Raw genomic sequence first — 15,461 nt, forward strand, 5'->3', positions numbered from 1 at the left:
CACACCACACATACAACGGTAATTATAACAATTACACATCCCTAGGAGGAGACAGTGGGAGGGAGCCGCAGAGATCTCTCGCTTGAACCAGTCACCCTATGCGCTCTCAGCGAATACCAATATGGTTCGAGGGGGGGGGGGGGGGGGGGGGGGGGGGGGGAATCCCGCAGTATCTATCCCTATGCGAAATACATACATATGTAGTAGAAATATAGACAAAAAACAAAAGAGAAGCAGAATAACTGCGACTGCGCTGCGCACTTTGCTACGCTGCTATGCTGCGCTGCTTCTGTAAAGCGCATAAGACAAAACGCAATAGAAAAAAAGCAATGGAACATAGCGGTATATTAAATAGCCCACAAATACATAATCAGACTCACTCACTCACATGCACCCACAAAAGCCCTCTCTCACTCACTCACATAAGACCCGACCCCGAAAATGGGAAATTGCAAAGGCAGGAAAATGGTTTAGTAACAGAAACAGAATAAAAGGAATGATAAGGATAGAAAAGAAAAGGAAAAGTTTTGCGAAAGCAAAACAGTTAGTGGATAACAAGAATAGAGGAGATATATAAAAAAAACCAAAATCGAAGCAAGCGCTTGCTATTATCACCAAGCAAACAACTCACAACAACTCTCACCAAGAGCCGAAGGCACTGGGAGCCAATCCACTAAACTGGTTAGGCAGTCAGGTTTTACCACGTTTGAACATTCTATGAGTTGTTTGCTTGGTGCTATTATACAATACATGTAAAAGGTAATTACATAGCATATACATACAATTGATAAATGATATAAACACTAATTTATACCTACAACATATATTTTAAATGCCACACGAAACCAGTTAGGGCTGATTAACAAAAAGCTAAACGGTCGCGGGTCGCAGGCCAGGGCGGCCAGGCGTATAGGAGAGAAAAGAAGAGTACAGTACATGAAATATTTATACGAAATATATGTAAACCATTTTTACATTCAATTCATTCAAATTAATTTTTATCAATACTGAAATTTCGATAAACAAAAAACAAAAGTAACCTGGGGCTCGCCCAAGATCCTCCTCCAATACCCTCTGAGTCCCGCTCAAATCAATTGAATGAGAGGGATCTTTAAATTTCGATTCAAATCTGGGTCCTGCTCCAGTTCCTCCCTTGCCCCCTTAACCACTAGCCTCAACCGATGAATGAGGGAAATTTAAAGCAAGTTTGAAATGAAATAAAACTTTAAATAAAATATTTAAAAACAAAACAAACAACGAACAAAATTTATTTAACAAGAAGTTTTTAACCTACGGTTAAGCACTTAAGCACTTAAGCACATCTGTCATCTACAACAATTTTCACGCCAACACGCTCCTTTAGCTCGCCCCCCTTTCCAAGAGCCACACAATGCAGAGTCCCGGCAGAGGCAGAGGCCGCACACTGCAGAAGCAGAGTGTGAATGAGAGAATGTGCAAAAACAAATATAATCTGCGGGACGGGGTGAGTTTATTATATTATTATAGAAAACTCATCGATGTGGCGAATGTCTAGCAGAATTATAATTTAGGCCCAAAAGAAGGAATATTATTGGTAAATAGGTTTATCCAAATTATGGGCCGATCACAATAGCAGTTGTCGGAGCATGCAGAAGAAACTTCTTCATAAATAAACATTAAATTGATTTTCTACAGCCGAAAAAGTATTGCTCAACCCCTTAACGATAGGTTGGCTTTCCGAAGGTAGGTAAAGGAGGAAAAGCGTACGCTTTCGATTCTGTTGCGTAGATTTGCATGTCTGGTTCGAAATACTCTGGGATGACCTGAATCAGAGCGAGATGAAGTTATATGTGTGTAACAGTGAGCAGTTGGAAGAGAATTTCCTTGTAGATGGACGAGAAGTGCACCAAAGACTCACATAAATCTTTATTGGGGAGCACTTTCATAATGCACTCACACTGATAATTGTTCTCTGACCAACTGACTTCCCTCCTGGCGCGAGAGCACATTACATAAGCCGTTTGGTTCATTGTGTTAAATTTTCAACTTATTTATTCCTTCAAGGTCTTGCACTACACATAAATTTACATGGCCTCGATCCTGCGTCTCCCGTTCTGTGGTGTTCGGATCACAGCATTCGGTCCATGGGTCCGGTCCTACTGGGGCTGCAGAAGTACTTAGTACGAGAAGAAAAGAAAGACGGCAACAAAACCGGCAGCCCTCTACTTCTTCTTGGGCTTCAGCACCTGGTAGGCAATAATCAGTCCCATCACAGCATATGTAGCCTTGGCCACCTGCAAGAACCATAGATCAAGAGGGTGTCATAACACTTGGAAGGAACGGCATAGATCTAAACATTTGCATGCGGAAAAGTACTCACATTGGCGCGTCCGCTCATGGTAGAGCCATTGAATATTTTCGACATGCCGGTCAGTTTTTCGCCTTCACCAGCCATTTCTGCGGGTGTACAAATAATAATAGTAATTGGGTTATCTGACTATATTTCCCAATGTTTTGGGATCGTCCACTCACTTTCAGGTTATTTTTCACGGGTCTGCAATTGGCCAATAAAAAAATTTGCTACTGAGGTTATACAACTGTGTAGGGTTGCATTGATATATCGAAATACAGACCTGCCAAATGTGAAACAGAGCTGTAAATGGTGTGTAGATGTATCGGCTCATTGATTAGTTTAAGCCTAGTACTCAGATCGAAAAAAAGGGGCCCCAAAAAAAATCAGGGATGATATTCGTATGGAACCGATTAGAAATGTTGAGCGCACAATTTAAATTCTTGCGGCTGTACGCCAGGCAGTACTCAGATGGACAAAAAAGCAGGCCGATTAAATCTAAAAAGTCAGCCGATAGTATTTTGTGGCTTTGATAGTATTTGTGTGGTATTGATAGTATTTGTGTGATATTCGTTAGTGTGTTGCTAGCAGCTCGATAAATATAGATTAGTACTACTCCACAGGGTCGTGCCAAGGTTCGATGGCGCCGTTTTACAACTTTGCAACGGGCAACGGGTTTCCACAAATGAACACATATTTATATGATTTATAATACTCAAATGTATAGACAGCGACCGTCCTGGTTTCTTTCCTGCAGATATGGGTTTAATCAAAGTGTTCGTCGCTTATTTCGTTGATTGTCCTCCTCCGGTCACGGAAGAGCCGCCAATCCCACTAAAAGCAATCTCCTGCATGGATCGATTTTGCATCCATTGTTTTATGAACCTTATATTCAATTTGCACACATTTTCAAAAAGGTAAACAAGACAACACAGCTGTCTGAGAAGTGTAACCGTACGGAATGCGGGTTTCACCTCTGGTCACACTCTGATGGCAGCAAAATATATTGCACATTGTGCCAGCAAGCGTTCTTTTCGATCTGAGTATTTCTTAGCCCTATGTCTTTCGGAATGAGTTGGTTAGTTCTTTTGAGAAAAAATCGTGTCAACTCGTTTTAAGATGATAACTTCTGGCCAAGCAAATTCCCTTTATTTAACCAAATTTTGCTGAGGTCAATTTACATGTACACAGTCACTAACCAAATAGTATAATATAATTAATATAATATATAATATAAATATAAAATATAATTTATAATTAACTAACTAATATATATATATTATTATATAATAACTAATATATAATATACTATTTGGTTAGTGACACAGTTGTGTGAACAGTCCAGAAGTGCGCGCAAAATTCAAATTTAAATGAGAAAAATGTTTGAGTAATTAAGGAACAATCGCAGAGAGTGAATTATATCACTGAAGTCCTAACATGTTCGTAATTTTTATTAAGTAGGTATATCAATAGTGCGTTCACCATGAAAAAAAAAATATTTAAGAAAAAACCAGACGAACAGCTGCTTGTGACAATATCGATAGTTCGTGAGCCGATTGTATTTACGACGTCGCGTTAGTATGGTGTGGATCGGACGCGATCACAAGGACTCGAAAGCCGATAGATTCCATGGGTCATGGATCATGGATCGGTGACGGTTGGCTTATTGAACGCGCCCGATGCCTATCTGGTCCTTCCTTGCCTTTAAAGCTCGTGCAGTGCTGTAAAATACGCGTGGAAGTGCAAAGTGGCGCGAAGTTTAAATCTCAAAGTGACACGTAATAGTCCTAAGATCTGCGAATTATGCTGGTGATATGATTACCCGGCAACTAAAAATATCAAAAACAGTCTAACAAATCTTTAATGTTTTTGATAATTTACCTCTATGACAACCGTCTGGACCATTCGCCAGCGTTGAAAAGGAGAGGCTTTGAGAGTGCAATTCATATTAAAAACCTTTCACCTCTGTCATAGCTGCTTGCAAATAAGAGGGGAGACAACAAATGTCAACGGCAGCCTGGAAAAATCGCATCTAATTACTAGGCGTGGTGCAGCTCACACTGTCTATCAACTGTATTCGGCTGGGTGCTTGGAATCTGAAATGAAAACTCATTAAAATTAGAATGCACTCGCCTGAGAACCGAAATCTGGCATTCCAAATTGTCAACAACAACAAAAATAAGGCAACCAAAGGAAAAAGAATGCATTTATTATAATAAAAGAGAGTGGTAAGTGCAAAACAGAAAAGTATAGTCAAATCGAGTGCTGAATACCCTTTCATAATTATGATATTTCGTATTACTTTAAGTGTGAGGAGGTTGGTTTAGTTGTACCATGCAGAAATATAGAAACATTCAATCAAATGAAGAATAAATAATTTTGCAGAATCGCACACGTCTTTCGGAATCGTGTTAACCTACTTTTAAAATATTATTGAAATGAGGCAGAACAATAAAAAATAAATGTGTAATTAGAGCCATGAATGGCATTTGGGCGTCTGTGACTGCACACATATATCTTCCCTCCTCCCTGCCCGACCACATGGAAACACAACCCCACACACAAATACATTTCAAAGATGCATATTAAATAGAAGCACCCGCAAATCCCTCACCCACGCAGCTGTCATCCAGAACAAAGGCAAGAGCACAAAAAAATGAGGAAAGGACATTTACACGAGCAAAATTACAGATTCCGCCCTGACATGCCAGCAGCAAAGGGCACGCCCATTGCCATGGCTTTGGGGCCCTGGGCGGTAGTAGGCTTTAGGGTTAGCTTTAGGTTGAGCTCTCACTTGTGTGGTATATAAGCCGTATGAGTGCCAGTCGTCTGCCTGTCTAAGCAGATGGAAGCCAAAATGGAGAAGAGCAACTCGCTGCGCGTGCAGATACTCGTATATCGCCTGGTGGGCATCGATCTGTGGAGCCCAACGTCGGCCAACGATCGTCACCTAGTGACATTTTTGACTATGGGTCCATTGTTCGCCTTCATGCTGCCCATGTACCTGTCCGCCAGGGAGAACATTACAGAGGTGAGTCTGCTCTCCGACACGCTCGGCTCCACCTTTGCCAGCATGCTGACCCTGGTCAAGTATATGCTATTCGTCTACCACCGCAAGGAGTTTGTGGGCATGATCTATCGCATCAGGGGAATCCTGGACAAAGGTGAGTCTTACAGAAATCACACAATTATAGAGATCAGACCTCTTGTTCGTTAGAGATCAACGGGTTGCTGAAGGCCAGGGAGATTGTTGACGCAGAGAATCAAAGCGATCAAATGCTGAGCCTCACCTACACCCGCTGCTTCGTCATGGCGGGCATTTTTGCGGCTATTAAGCCATTCGTTACCATGTCCTTGGCCCTGCTGCGGGACGGGGGCGATGGCAGCAAGCTCCACCTGGAGCTGCCCCACATGGGTGTCTATCCGTACGACTACCAGGTGATGTGGCTCTTCGTGCCTACCTACCTGTGGAACGTGATGGCCAGCTACAGTGCCGTGACCATGGCTCTCTGCGTGGACACATTGCTCTGTTTTTTCACGTACAATGTGTGCGCCATCTTCAAGATAGCCAGGCACCGGTTGGTCCATCTGCCGGCCATGGGTGAGTCGGATCCACGGGCGGAGCTTGAGGGGTTGGTTCAGGTGCTTCTGCTGCACCAGAAGGGCCTGCTGATAGCGGATTTCATTGAGGATCATTACCGGCCGTTGATCTTTCTGCAGTTCTTCCTGTCGGCGCTGCAGATCTGCTTCATCGGCTTCCAGGTGGCCGATCTGTTCCCCAAGCCGCAAAGTCTCTACTTTATCGCTTTCGTTGGCTCCCTGCTCATCGCCCTGTTCATCTATTCGCACTGCGGCGAGAACATCAAGAAGGCCAGCCTGGATTTTGGCGACGGCATCTACGAGAGTAACTGGACAGACTTTGCGCCCCCCACCAAGCGGGTCCTGCTCATTGCGGGCATGCGTGCCCAGCGTCCATGCCAGATGAAGGGATACTTCTTTGAGGCCAGCATGGCCACCTTCTCAGCGGTGGGTAGCTAAACATCTATCGATGGTATCCTTTTTATAACACAATTTCCTTTTAGATTGTCCGCTCTGCCATGTCGTACATCATGATGTTGCGATCATTCAACGTATAAATTGCAGGAGCAGGAGCAGGAGGAGTCGAATCAAACTAAAATGATGTAACATTTAGACAAAATTAAACTTAAAGATAAAAGTCCTCACATTCCGCCTCTTTAATTCTTGAGGTGGCAACTCTAACACTCGCTCCAACTCATATAGTTTTTCCAGCACTTTTCTGCACTTCAACTGGAAAATTTGCGAGTTTTCGTTGAAGTTGAATCCAAGACTTTCAGTCTCAGGCACGCCATCAGCCTAATTCACTTTCGTTTCGGTCAGTCAGAGCCGGCAACCAGAAACCAGCAGCCACCATCGTACAGCATCCTTAACATCCTCCACAAAAACCACCTCCTATAGTTTCGAGCTTACACCAGCCTTGGCCCTAGTTTCGCCAAAAAACTTTCGGCTAACTTTCCGTTAACCTGTCCAAAAACTTCCACTTAGCTGCCACCCGCTCAGAGCCCTTTCCTAATCAAGCCGAAGGCCAAAGGCCACCCCCCAAATGGTCTCGCTGGTCCACTCATTCCACAGCCCCACTTCCCACTCCCTACACTCGAATCTCGACTGTCGTGTTGCATTTGCTGTATCAATTTGTTATACATTTCTCTGTGTGCAACACGGAGAAGGATAAGTTTCGGACTCTGTCGAACATTTTTCGTTGGAGTTCGGATCGGAATATTCTGATCGGAATATTCCCGCAGAGCCCTGCGTTCAGGCTTTCGAAACTCAGCTAAGTAATTAATAACAAAATAAAGATGGAAGGTACGGGGAAGCAGCACACACACAGCACACCTACATGCTGGATTCTCCACATTGTGGAATTTTTCAATCTTTTCTTTTTGGTTTGCCATGGGGAATGCTGTGTGCAAAGCAGCAGAGCGAAAAGAATTGCAGCAAGCTATATCGCTGCATAGTTTCGTACATACAAATGTGTGTACATACATATGTAAGTGGCTGACCCCTCCCCCTTCCACAATCTTGGGCACTCTATCAAGAATATAACCAGTCAGCCCAAAGCTGCAACCCAGCACAACAGCATCACTCAGAGCTGTGCTTGCCACCAAAGCATTATGCTTGCTGCACAGTAGATAATTACTAGTTGTTTTAGCATTTTCGATTGTAGTCCATGATCCCCTCACGAGTGTCCACATACCTACATATGTACATACATATGTATGCTCATTAGGCAACTCATTTACGTTTACCAAAATATTTACATTAACATTAACATTTACAGTCCACTGCACTATGGGGCATTTGACCACTTTTTGTGGTATTAATTAATAACTTCCAAACGAATCAATATTTTTTGATTTCGTTTTTTGATATGTGGTTATAATAGTGAAAGGAAGGTTTCTTGAAAAGAAACTGTGTAAAGCAATGCCATATTATCCTTAAAAAAGTTAGAAGATAATCGGGTTTTTACATTGACTTCCTTGTATACTGCAAGCAGCTTCTTCGAGAATACTCTAAAAAATTCACTTCATTTTTTAAATTTAGCAATATTTGCACTTTAAACTTCATGAAAAAAATCATTTTTCCGATAACTCTCTATTGGTCGTAGCAAACAGCTGACTTTAACGGCTGTTATCTTAACAGTTAATTTTTTGGGTACGTTACATTACGAACTGATGTTATTCCTATGTACATCTGATAAAAAATATTACTTTTTATACCCGGTACTCAAAGAGTAAATAGGGTATATTGTATTTGTGCACAAAGTATTTAACACACAGAAGGAAACGATTCCGACCCCATAAGGTATATATATTCTTGATCAGCATAAATAGCCGAGTCGATAGAGCCATGTCTGTCTGTCCGTCTGTCCGTCTCGTTTGTCGGCTAGTTCTCAGAGACCATAAGAGCTAGAGCCACCAAATGTTGGCTCCGGACTGCTGTATGCTCACACTGAAACCAGTGTATTTCAAAAATGAGCCACGCCCCCTTCCGCCCCCGCAAAAGGACGAAAATCACCCAAATCTACAGTTTTGAAGATACAAGAAAACTAAAAACGCCATTCCGTAGGAAATGGCCATATCTATCAGATCACTATTGGGATCCGATCGGATCATTATTATAGCCACAATGGAGAAATTAATTTCCAGTGGCTAAACCCATCCTGTCCCGCAGCTTTTGTTGCTCTTCTTATATTCTCTCATTCACACTCTGCTTCTGCTTCACTCGGCCCCTGCCTCTGCCCTCCCCCTGGCGTTGACTCTTCCGACTTTTAACCGACTCGGTTTTCAACGCTAGATGGCGCCACTTTCGAAAAATTTGCTGTGAAACCTATCGGTCATTATTGCACAGAATGTGCAGACCATTGGACCATCAAAGTTGCGGACAAGAAATTTTCATAGATGGCGCCACTTTCGAAAAATTTGCTATGAAACCTATCGGTCCAAGAATGTACCAATTTTATTGCTGTTTTAAATATCTCATAAATTGGAAAATATTAACTGATCCAATTTGTTTGATGTATTTTATTTAGTAGGCTTTTGACTACGTGTTCTGTAATGTGAACGATATCTAGTGGTTGGCGATGTCTTCTACATCTAGATGTAGTCCTGAGTGCCGGGTATAAAAGTTGTGACGCGTAAAAAGCGTCTCACACGTCCCTTCTCGTTTTACTTTTGACAAATGAGTTTCGGCCAGGAAAAGTGGTCAAATGTCCCATAGTGCACTGTTAAGTCAAATAACTTGTAGCTGGGCGACTGTTGAGCGTGGGACTGGCCATGGCCCATCGGAGCTGGCAGACACAACAGCTCCGATTGGCCATGGCAAAACATAAAAGACATCTAACGTCAGGCAACCACGGCAGGAATATGGATAACCAAATATAGGAAATTTTTATATTCGAAAAGAATGCCACGAAATACTTTGTATTCATCTCTTTCGTGCTTTCATTTTTGACATTAAAAGTGCAAAAACATTCGAGCATGAACAGTCCGAAGTAAATGAAAATGAATGCCAAGAGCAATCTGATCAGTTTGTGTCATATGCCAATCGATTCCGTGATTGGACGGCACTCGCAGCAGGCGATGCTGATAGCGATACCTTCATGCATCTCGATCTAACGCTCCGATTTCCTGCCAATTTCAGTCAACGACCACTATTTATCTCTGTCCAGCCTTCATCGCTGGCAACTCTAAACGAAGGCATCGAAAATATGAAAATACTCTCATCAAGGATGCACAGACAAATGCATTTACCTTGACGTATACTCGTGTTTTGGGTACAAATTACTTCTCCGGTCACTTCTCCTTGTGTTTTGTTGTGTTGTGTCCACGTTAATGGGGAGTGTGGAGCCTGGAATTAAGTCAGCTTGTTGCGCCATACGTCTCGCCTGTCTCTGATTGGGTGGCCAGTATATAGCATTCTTACTACAAAACTACAATGAAATGCAATATGTGCATCTCTCTCTGAAAAACTACTTGAAATACACCGTCCGCCTACTATTTATCTCTTTCCTGCATTCGGGCATGGCTCCGGCCTTTAAAGCCAATGAATATTCCATTGCACTGTAGGCAGAAGGCATAAAGTCGACACATCTTTTGAAGGTATGGGTAAAATATATATATGTGACTTCCTGAACTATTTTTACCTAAAATTTCAAATGCAATTTGTCTAGTTTATTTAATTAGTAGGGAGAAGCACATCCGGACCTAAAACGAGAAGGGATGTGTGAGACGCTTCTTACGCGTCACAACTTTTATATCCGGCACTCAGTCCTACATCTGCACCTTAGCGGTTTTTTTGTCAAATTTTTAATTTATTCTTCATCTGTCATCTAATCAACAACAGTACTCACGCCAACACGTTCCTTTAACTCGCCACCCTCCCCTAGAGCCACACACTGCAGAGTCAGGGCAGAGGCATAGACGCAGCAGAGGCCGAGGCAGAGGCCGCCCACTGCGCGAAGCAGAGTGTGAATGAGAGAATGTGCAAAACACAAATATAAGCTTCGGGACGTAATGGGTTTAGCCACTGCAAATTAATTTCTTCATTGTGGCCATAATAATGATCCAATCGCACCCCAATTTGGTGATCTGATAGATATGGGCATTCCCTACGAAATGGCGTTGGGAGATTTGGGAGGTTTTCGCCCTTTTGCGGGGGCGGAAGGGGGCGAGGCTCATTTTTGAAATACACTGGTTTCAGTGTGAGCATACAGCAGTCCGGAGCCAACATTTGGTGGCTCTAGCTCTTATGGTCTCTGAGAACTAGCCGACAAACGAGACGGACAGACGGACAGACGGACATATAGACATGGCTCAATCTACTCGGCTGCTGCAATATTGAGAGTAGTTTGAGTAAATATCTTACTGCCATATCATCCACACTCTATGTCTGTCGTTTAACCCTGTAAAAATATAACAAAAAGTGGACTACTGTTTCGATCAACACATTTGAGTTGTGTTTTAGCTTTATTTGTATGGTATTTTGAGCTTGATTTTCGACTCTTAGTTTACCTCCAGACGAAGACGAATTGTTCTATATTGCCCAAATTGAATTCATTTTTCCCTATCTCACTTTACATGTCTCTTAATCATTCATTCATACCCATACAAGTACACATGTACATGTACGATGCAGCAGGCATCGAGAAGCGAAGAAGGCGCTGGGAAGCACAGTGAAATAAACGAGGTTGAAATGTCCTCTGCTGCTGGTTTTAATCCTAGTTTTGATGCTGGTTCTGGTCCTGGTTCTGGTCATGATTTATTGCAGAGAATCAAAGCGAGAAACTGTGAACTCTTAACACTTGCCACTCCACTCGCTCCACAATCACATTCAGACAACAAAAAATATAAATTATTAGTTGACAGATGTATGTACATATGTACATACTTATATATCTCTCCAGTGATTTATGCCACACATTCTCCCTGGGATTTGGCATAAATAAAGTGTACTCCTGCATAAACAAGAGCAACAGTTGGAAAAAACAAAACAAGCAAAATAGAAGGCTATACGGAGAATGAGATTCAAATGACTTAACATTTGAATCGCTAAATTTAAAGAGCAAAATAAATGCCCAATTTTAAGCGTCAATTGCAAGAAATGTGAGAGAGATTATGGAACCAAGAAGCATTTGGGGATATTCTATTCTTTGGTGCACTACGTATATACATATGTATGTACATTTTAGATAGATACACACAAACATATGTAAATTTACTCATTTTACCAGTTTTCAATAATTATGCACAATTCTTTCCTGCTGTCCATATTTCGTTTGCCCAATTTGAGTGGAAATATTTAAGCGACTGGAATAATTCCGATTGTATAATGATTGGGATTGAGCTGAATTTTAGATGCAAAAGCTCTCCACTGTTTTCCAGCTTAATAGGAGGGCTACGTCCTACGTCCTACAAACAGTTCACGGGCACTTTGGACCTATGCAGTAGTCATGCACAAAAAAAAAAACACATTGCAACGGAAGAGCGTGCAGCGGCAGGCAGGGAGGCATGGTGGCAAACACTTTACAACTGTCATTGACTCAATTAAAGATCTATAAATAACTACCTCGATGGATGACCATCAGCAGCCTCTCTCCACAAGACATGACAAGGAATGGATTGACGCACCACCATCCCACACGCTGGCAATTCAATGGCCACTCCACTCCACCGCCCCACTCTTTTTTATACCCGGTACTCGAAGAGTAAATAGGGTATATTGAACTTGTGCTCGAAAGTGGATGGGGATATCTAATAAATCCTAATCTATCAGAATTAAGATTGGCTCAAATCATTATTGTAGCCAGAATGAAGAAATTCATTCGCAGTGACTACCCCGACTCCGTCCAACTTTTGGATAACATATTGTTGACATTCTTACATGCTCGAACACTCTGCCTCATTCAGTGTGCGGCTCTGGTGGAGGGATGCCTGCTAAAAGGGTAATGTAGATGAGAGATGTAGAAAAGATGTACAATTTTAAAAATCGGATGTTAACATACATAATACATTGTGCCTTCATACATACATATACATTTATTGATTAAGTACATGGTATAAAACTTTGTAAAAAAAGTTCGTTCGGCAAACAACTCAACATTTTTAGTAACGTTTGTACCTGGTCAATGCGGACTCATCGTCTGCGACCAACCAATTTCGTTGTAGCGATTAAATTAAAAAAAAAAACTTGTGACGCGTTTCAGCTCGTCTCACGTTCCTCTTCGTTGTTATTCCATAATGCAGACGGCAACAGCTGTATTTATGCCAATGCTGCTACTGCTCCTGCTGCTGGTATTGAATAGAACTGTAAATCACCAAAGAGAGAGGACAGAGAGAGAGTCCAAGAGTAAAACAACAGCAGCGACAAATTGAAAGGGCACAGCCATCACGTTCAAGTGCACGAACTGAGCAGGGGATAGGGGCAGTTTCCGATGATGGAAGATGGAGATGCTTTTACATCAAGGCCTAAAAGACTCTTGTTCTGGCTCTCCCACGCTCTCTCACGCTTCCTTCACACTCCCACGCTTTTTCACTCCCACACTCTCCCACTCGGACACTCTCTCTCTCGCTGTTGTTACATTCCGCGATTTCCACCGACGCATAAAAAAAAACGAGAAGGGACGTGTGAGACGCTTCTTACGCGTCACAACTTTTATACCCGGCACTCAGTACTACATCTGCCCCTTAGCGGTTTTTTTTTACATTTTTTTACATATTTTTTACATATATTTTACATATTTTCTTCATCTGTCATCTACATCTACTACACTTCTCACACCAACACGCTCCTTTAGCTCGCCGCCCTTCCCTAAACACACACACTGCAGACTCGCGGCAGAGGCAGAGGCAGCGCCCGTACACAAAAAAAAAAAACAAATATAAGCTGTGGGACGGGGTCGGTTAAAAGTCGGTAGAGGCATGGCAGAGGGAGGGCAGAGGCAGGGGCCAAGTGAAGCAGAAGCAGAGTGTGAACACGAGAATGTGAAAAGAACAACAAAAGCTGTGGGACAGGGTGGGTTTAGCCACTGCAAATTAATTTCTTCATTGTGGCTATAATACCAATCGGATCCCAATTTGGTGATCTGATAGATATGGTCATTCCCCACAGAATGGCGTTTTTAGTTTTCTTTTATCTTCAAAATTGTAGATTTGGGAGGTTTTCGCCCTTTTGCGGGGGCGGAAAGGGCCGTGGCTCAGTTTTCAAATACACTTGTAACAGTGTGAGCATACAGAAGTCTGAACAGGACTGGTCTAGACATGGCTCAATCGACTCGGCTATTGATGCTGATCAAGAATATATATACTTTATGTGGTCGGAAACGTTTCTTCTGTGTGTTACGTACATTCACTTCGTGCAAAAATACAATATTTACTCTTCGAGTTCCGGGTATACAAAATATTTACGGCAATGCCACCTCAGCGCATCAGCATCCAATTCCAATCGATTTCAGGATCCTCTGTTGCTCTGCAGACAAACTACAGTGGTCCCTCAGTTAGTGCTCAGTTGTCGGAGCCATTTATCCAGTGATTAAGTAGAATGAATATCAAAATGAACTTGCGTTCAATTGCTAATTAAATAGAGAAAATAATTTGTCCTTCCAAAACTAATACTTCGTATAATGTCAGTTTAATTTCCAAAACCTGCCAAAAGATTAATAGATCGGCATTGGGAAAAGCAAGGTAGCCATCAGTAGCCCTAATTATGTCCACTCGTGTCCCTGGCCTGCTAGGACACTGGAGGCATGACAGAAAAATATTTCTTGGAAAACAGACAAACAAGGTGTGTGGGCGTTTTACCATCGCAACGTGGGTGGTTCTGGGTGTGCGTTGGTGTGCTTACGCAGGAGCACGGGCGATGGCAAAAGCATGGCAAATGAGATCTGATCTAGATCAGCACTAGGCTGGTCTCAAAGGTAAGCCAAAAAAATTCCCTTGAGAGCATTTGCTAATAGAGCAAACTGTGCCAAGAAGAGTTCAGTGGCAATGGTATGTCCCAGTGCTTGTCACGTGTTTGCCATGAAGAGAGCTGTAATTAGAAATAATGTACGATAGAGGCAGGAAAATACACAAATTTGATGCGCCGCCATGCATTGGCTATTGCTTAGATTAATGGTAGTTATAGCAAACACTGGACATCAAATCGTTGCCCTAGTGCTTTAACAACAAAAAGAGAACCCGAGAGGGCAAAAACTCAGGATATGGCATGATTCCAAAAACAAAGGCAACTCCATGGCACTCCATCAACAATTACACAGCTTCTATCAGAATTCGAATAAAAAATGTTCACCAATGTGATGTTTTTGCTGTGCAGTGCACTGTAGTGTATTGACACTTTATCATTACACACATGCTACTAATTATTTTTGGGTATTGAAAGAAAACGAGAAGGGACGTGTGAGACGCTTCTTACTCGTCACAACTTTTATACCCGGCACTCAGTACTACATCTGCACCTTAGCGGTTATTTGACAAATTTTACATTTTTTCTTCATCTGTCATCTACATCAACAACATTACTCACGCCAACACGCTCCTTTAGCTCGCCACCCTCCCCTAGAGCCACACACTGCAGAGTCAGGGCAGAGGCATAGACGCGGCAGAGGCGGAGGCAGAGGCCGCCCACTGCGCGAAGCAGAGTGTGAATGAGAGAATGTGCAAAACACAAATATAAGCTTCGGGACGTAATGGGTTTAGCCACTGCAAATTAATTTCTTCATTGTGGCCATAATAATGATCCAATCGGACCCCAATTTGGTGATCTGATAGATATGGGCATTCCCTACGAAATGGCGTTGGGAGATTTGGGAGGTTTTCGCCCTTTTGCGGGGGCGGAAGGGGGCGGGGCTCATTTTTGAAATACCCTGGTTTCAGTGTGAGCATACAGCAGTCTAGAGCCAACATTTGGTGGATCTAGCTCTTATAGTCTCTGAGAACTAGCCGACAAACAAGACGGACAGACGGACGGACGGACAGACGGACAGAAAGACATGGCTCAATCGACTTGGCTATTGATGGTGATCAAGAATATATATACTTTATGGGGTCGGAAACGTTTC

The 15,461-nt window shown here is 42.5% G+C and overlaps 2 protein-coding genes across 2 annotated transcripts; one reads left to right on the forward strand and one right to left on the reverse strand.

Moving 5' to 3' along the window:
- Positions 1–2,004: 2,004 nt before the first annotated feature.
- Positions 2,005–2,604, reverse strand: LOC117590875 (ATP synthase membrane subunit DAPIT, mitochondrial). Its single transcript, XM_034283897.1, has 3 exons — positions 2,512–2,604; positions 2,360–2,436; positions 2,005–2,273 (listed from the first exon to the last, which is right to left on the reverse strand). The coding sequence occupies exons 2-3, from the start codon at positions 2,432–2,434 to the stop codon at positions 2,202–2,204; spliced, it is 147 nt and encodes a 48-aa protein (XP_034139788.1). The 5' UTR covers positions 2,435–2,436; positions 2,512–2,604; the 3' UTR covers positions 2,005–2,201.
- A 2,574-nt stretch (positions 2,605–5,178) lies between these two features.
- LOC117590871 (odorant receptor 9a) lies at positions 5,179–6,480 on the forward strand. Its single transcript, XM_034283894.1, has 3 exons — positions 5,179–5,493; positions 5,547–6,355; positions 6,412–6,480. Exons 1-3 carry the CDS (start codon positions 5,187–5,189, stop codon positions 6,463–6,465), a joined length of 1,170 nt encoding a protein of 389 aa, XP_034139785.1. The 5' UTR covers positions 5,179–5,186; the 3' UTR covers positions 6,466–6,480.
- The last annotated feature ends 8,981 nt before the right edge of the window (positions 6,481–15,461 follow it).

This window comes from Drosophila guanche, unplaced genomic scaffold (assembly GCF_900245975.1).
Source record: "Drosophila guanche unplaced genomic scaffold, DGUA_6, whole genome shotgun sequence".
Classification (NCBI taxonomy): domain Eukaryota; kingdom Metazoa; phylum Arthropoda; class Insecta; order Diptera; family Drosophilidae; genus Drosophila; species Drosophila guanche.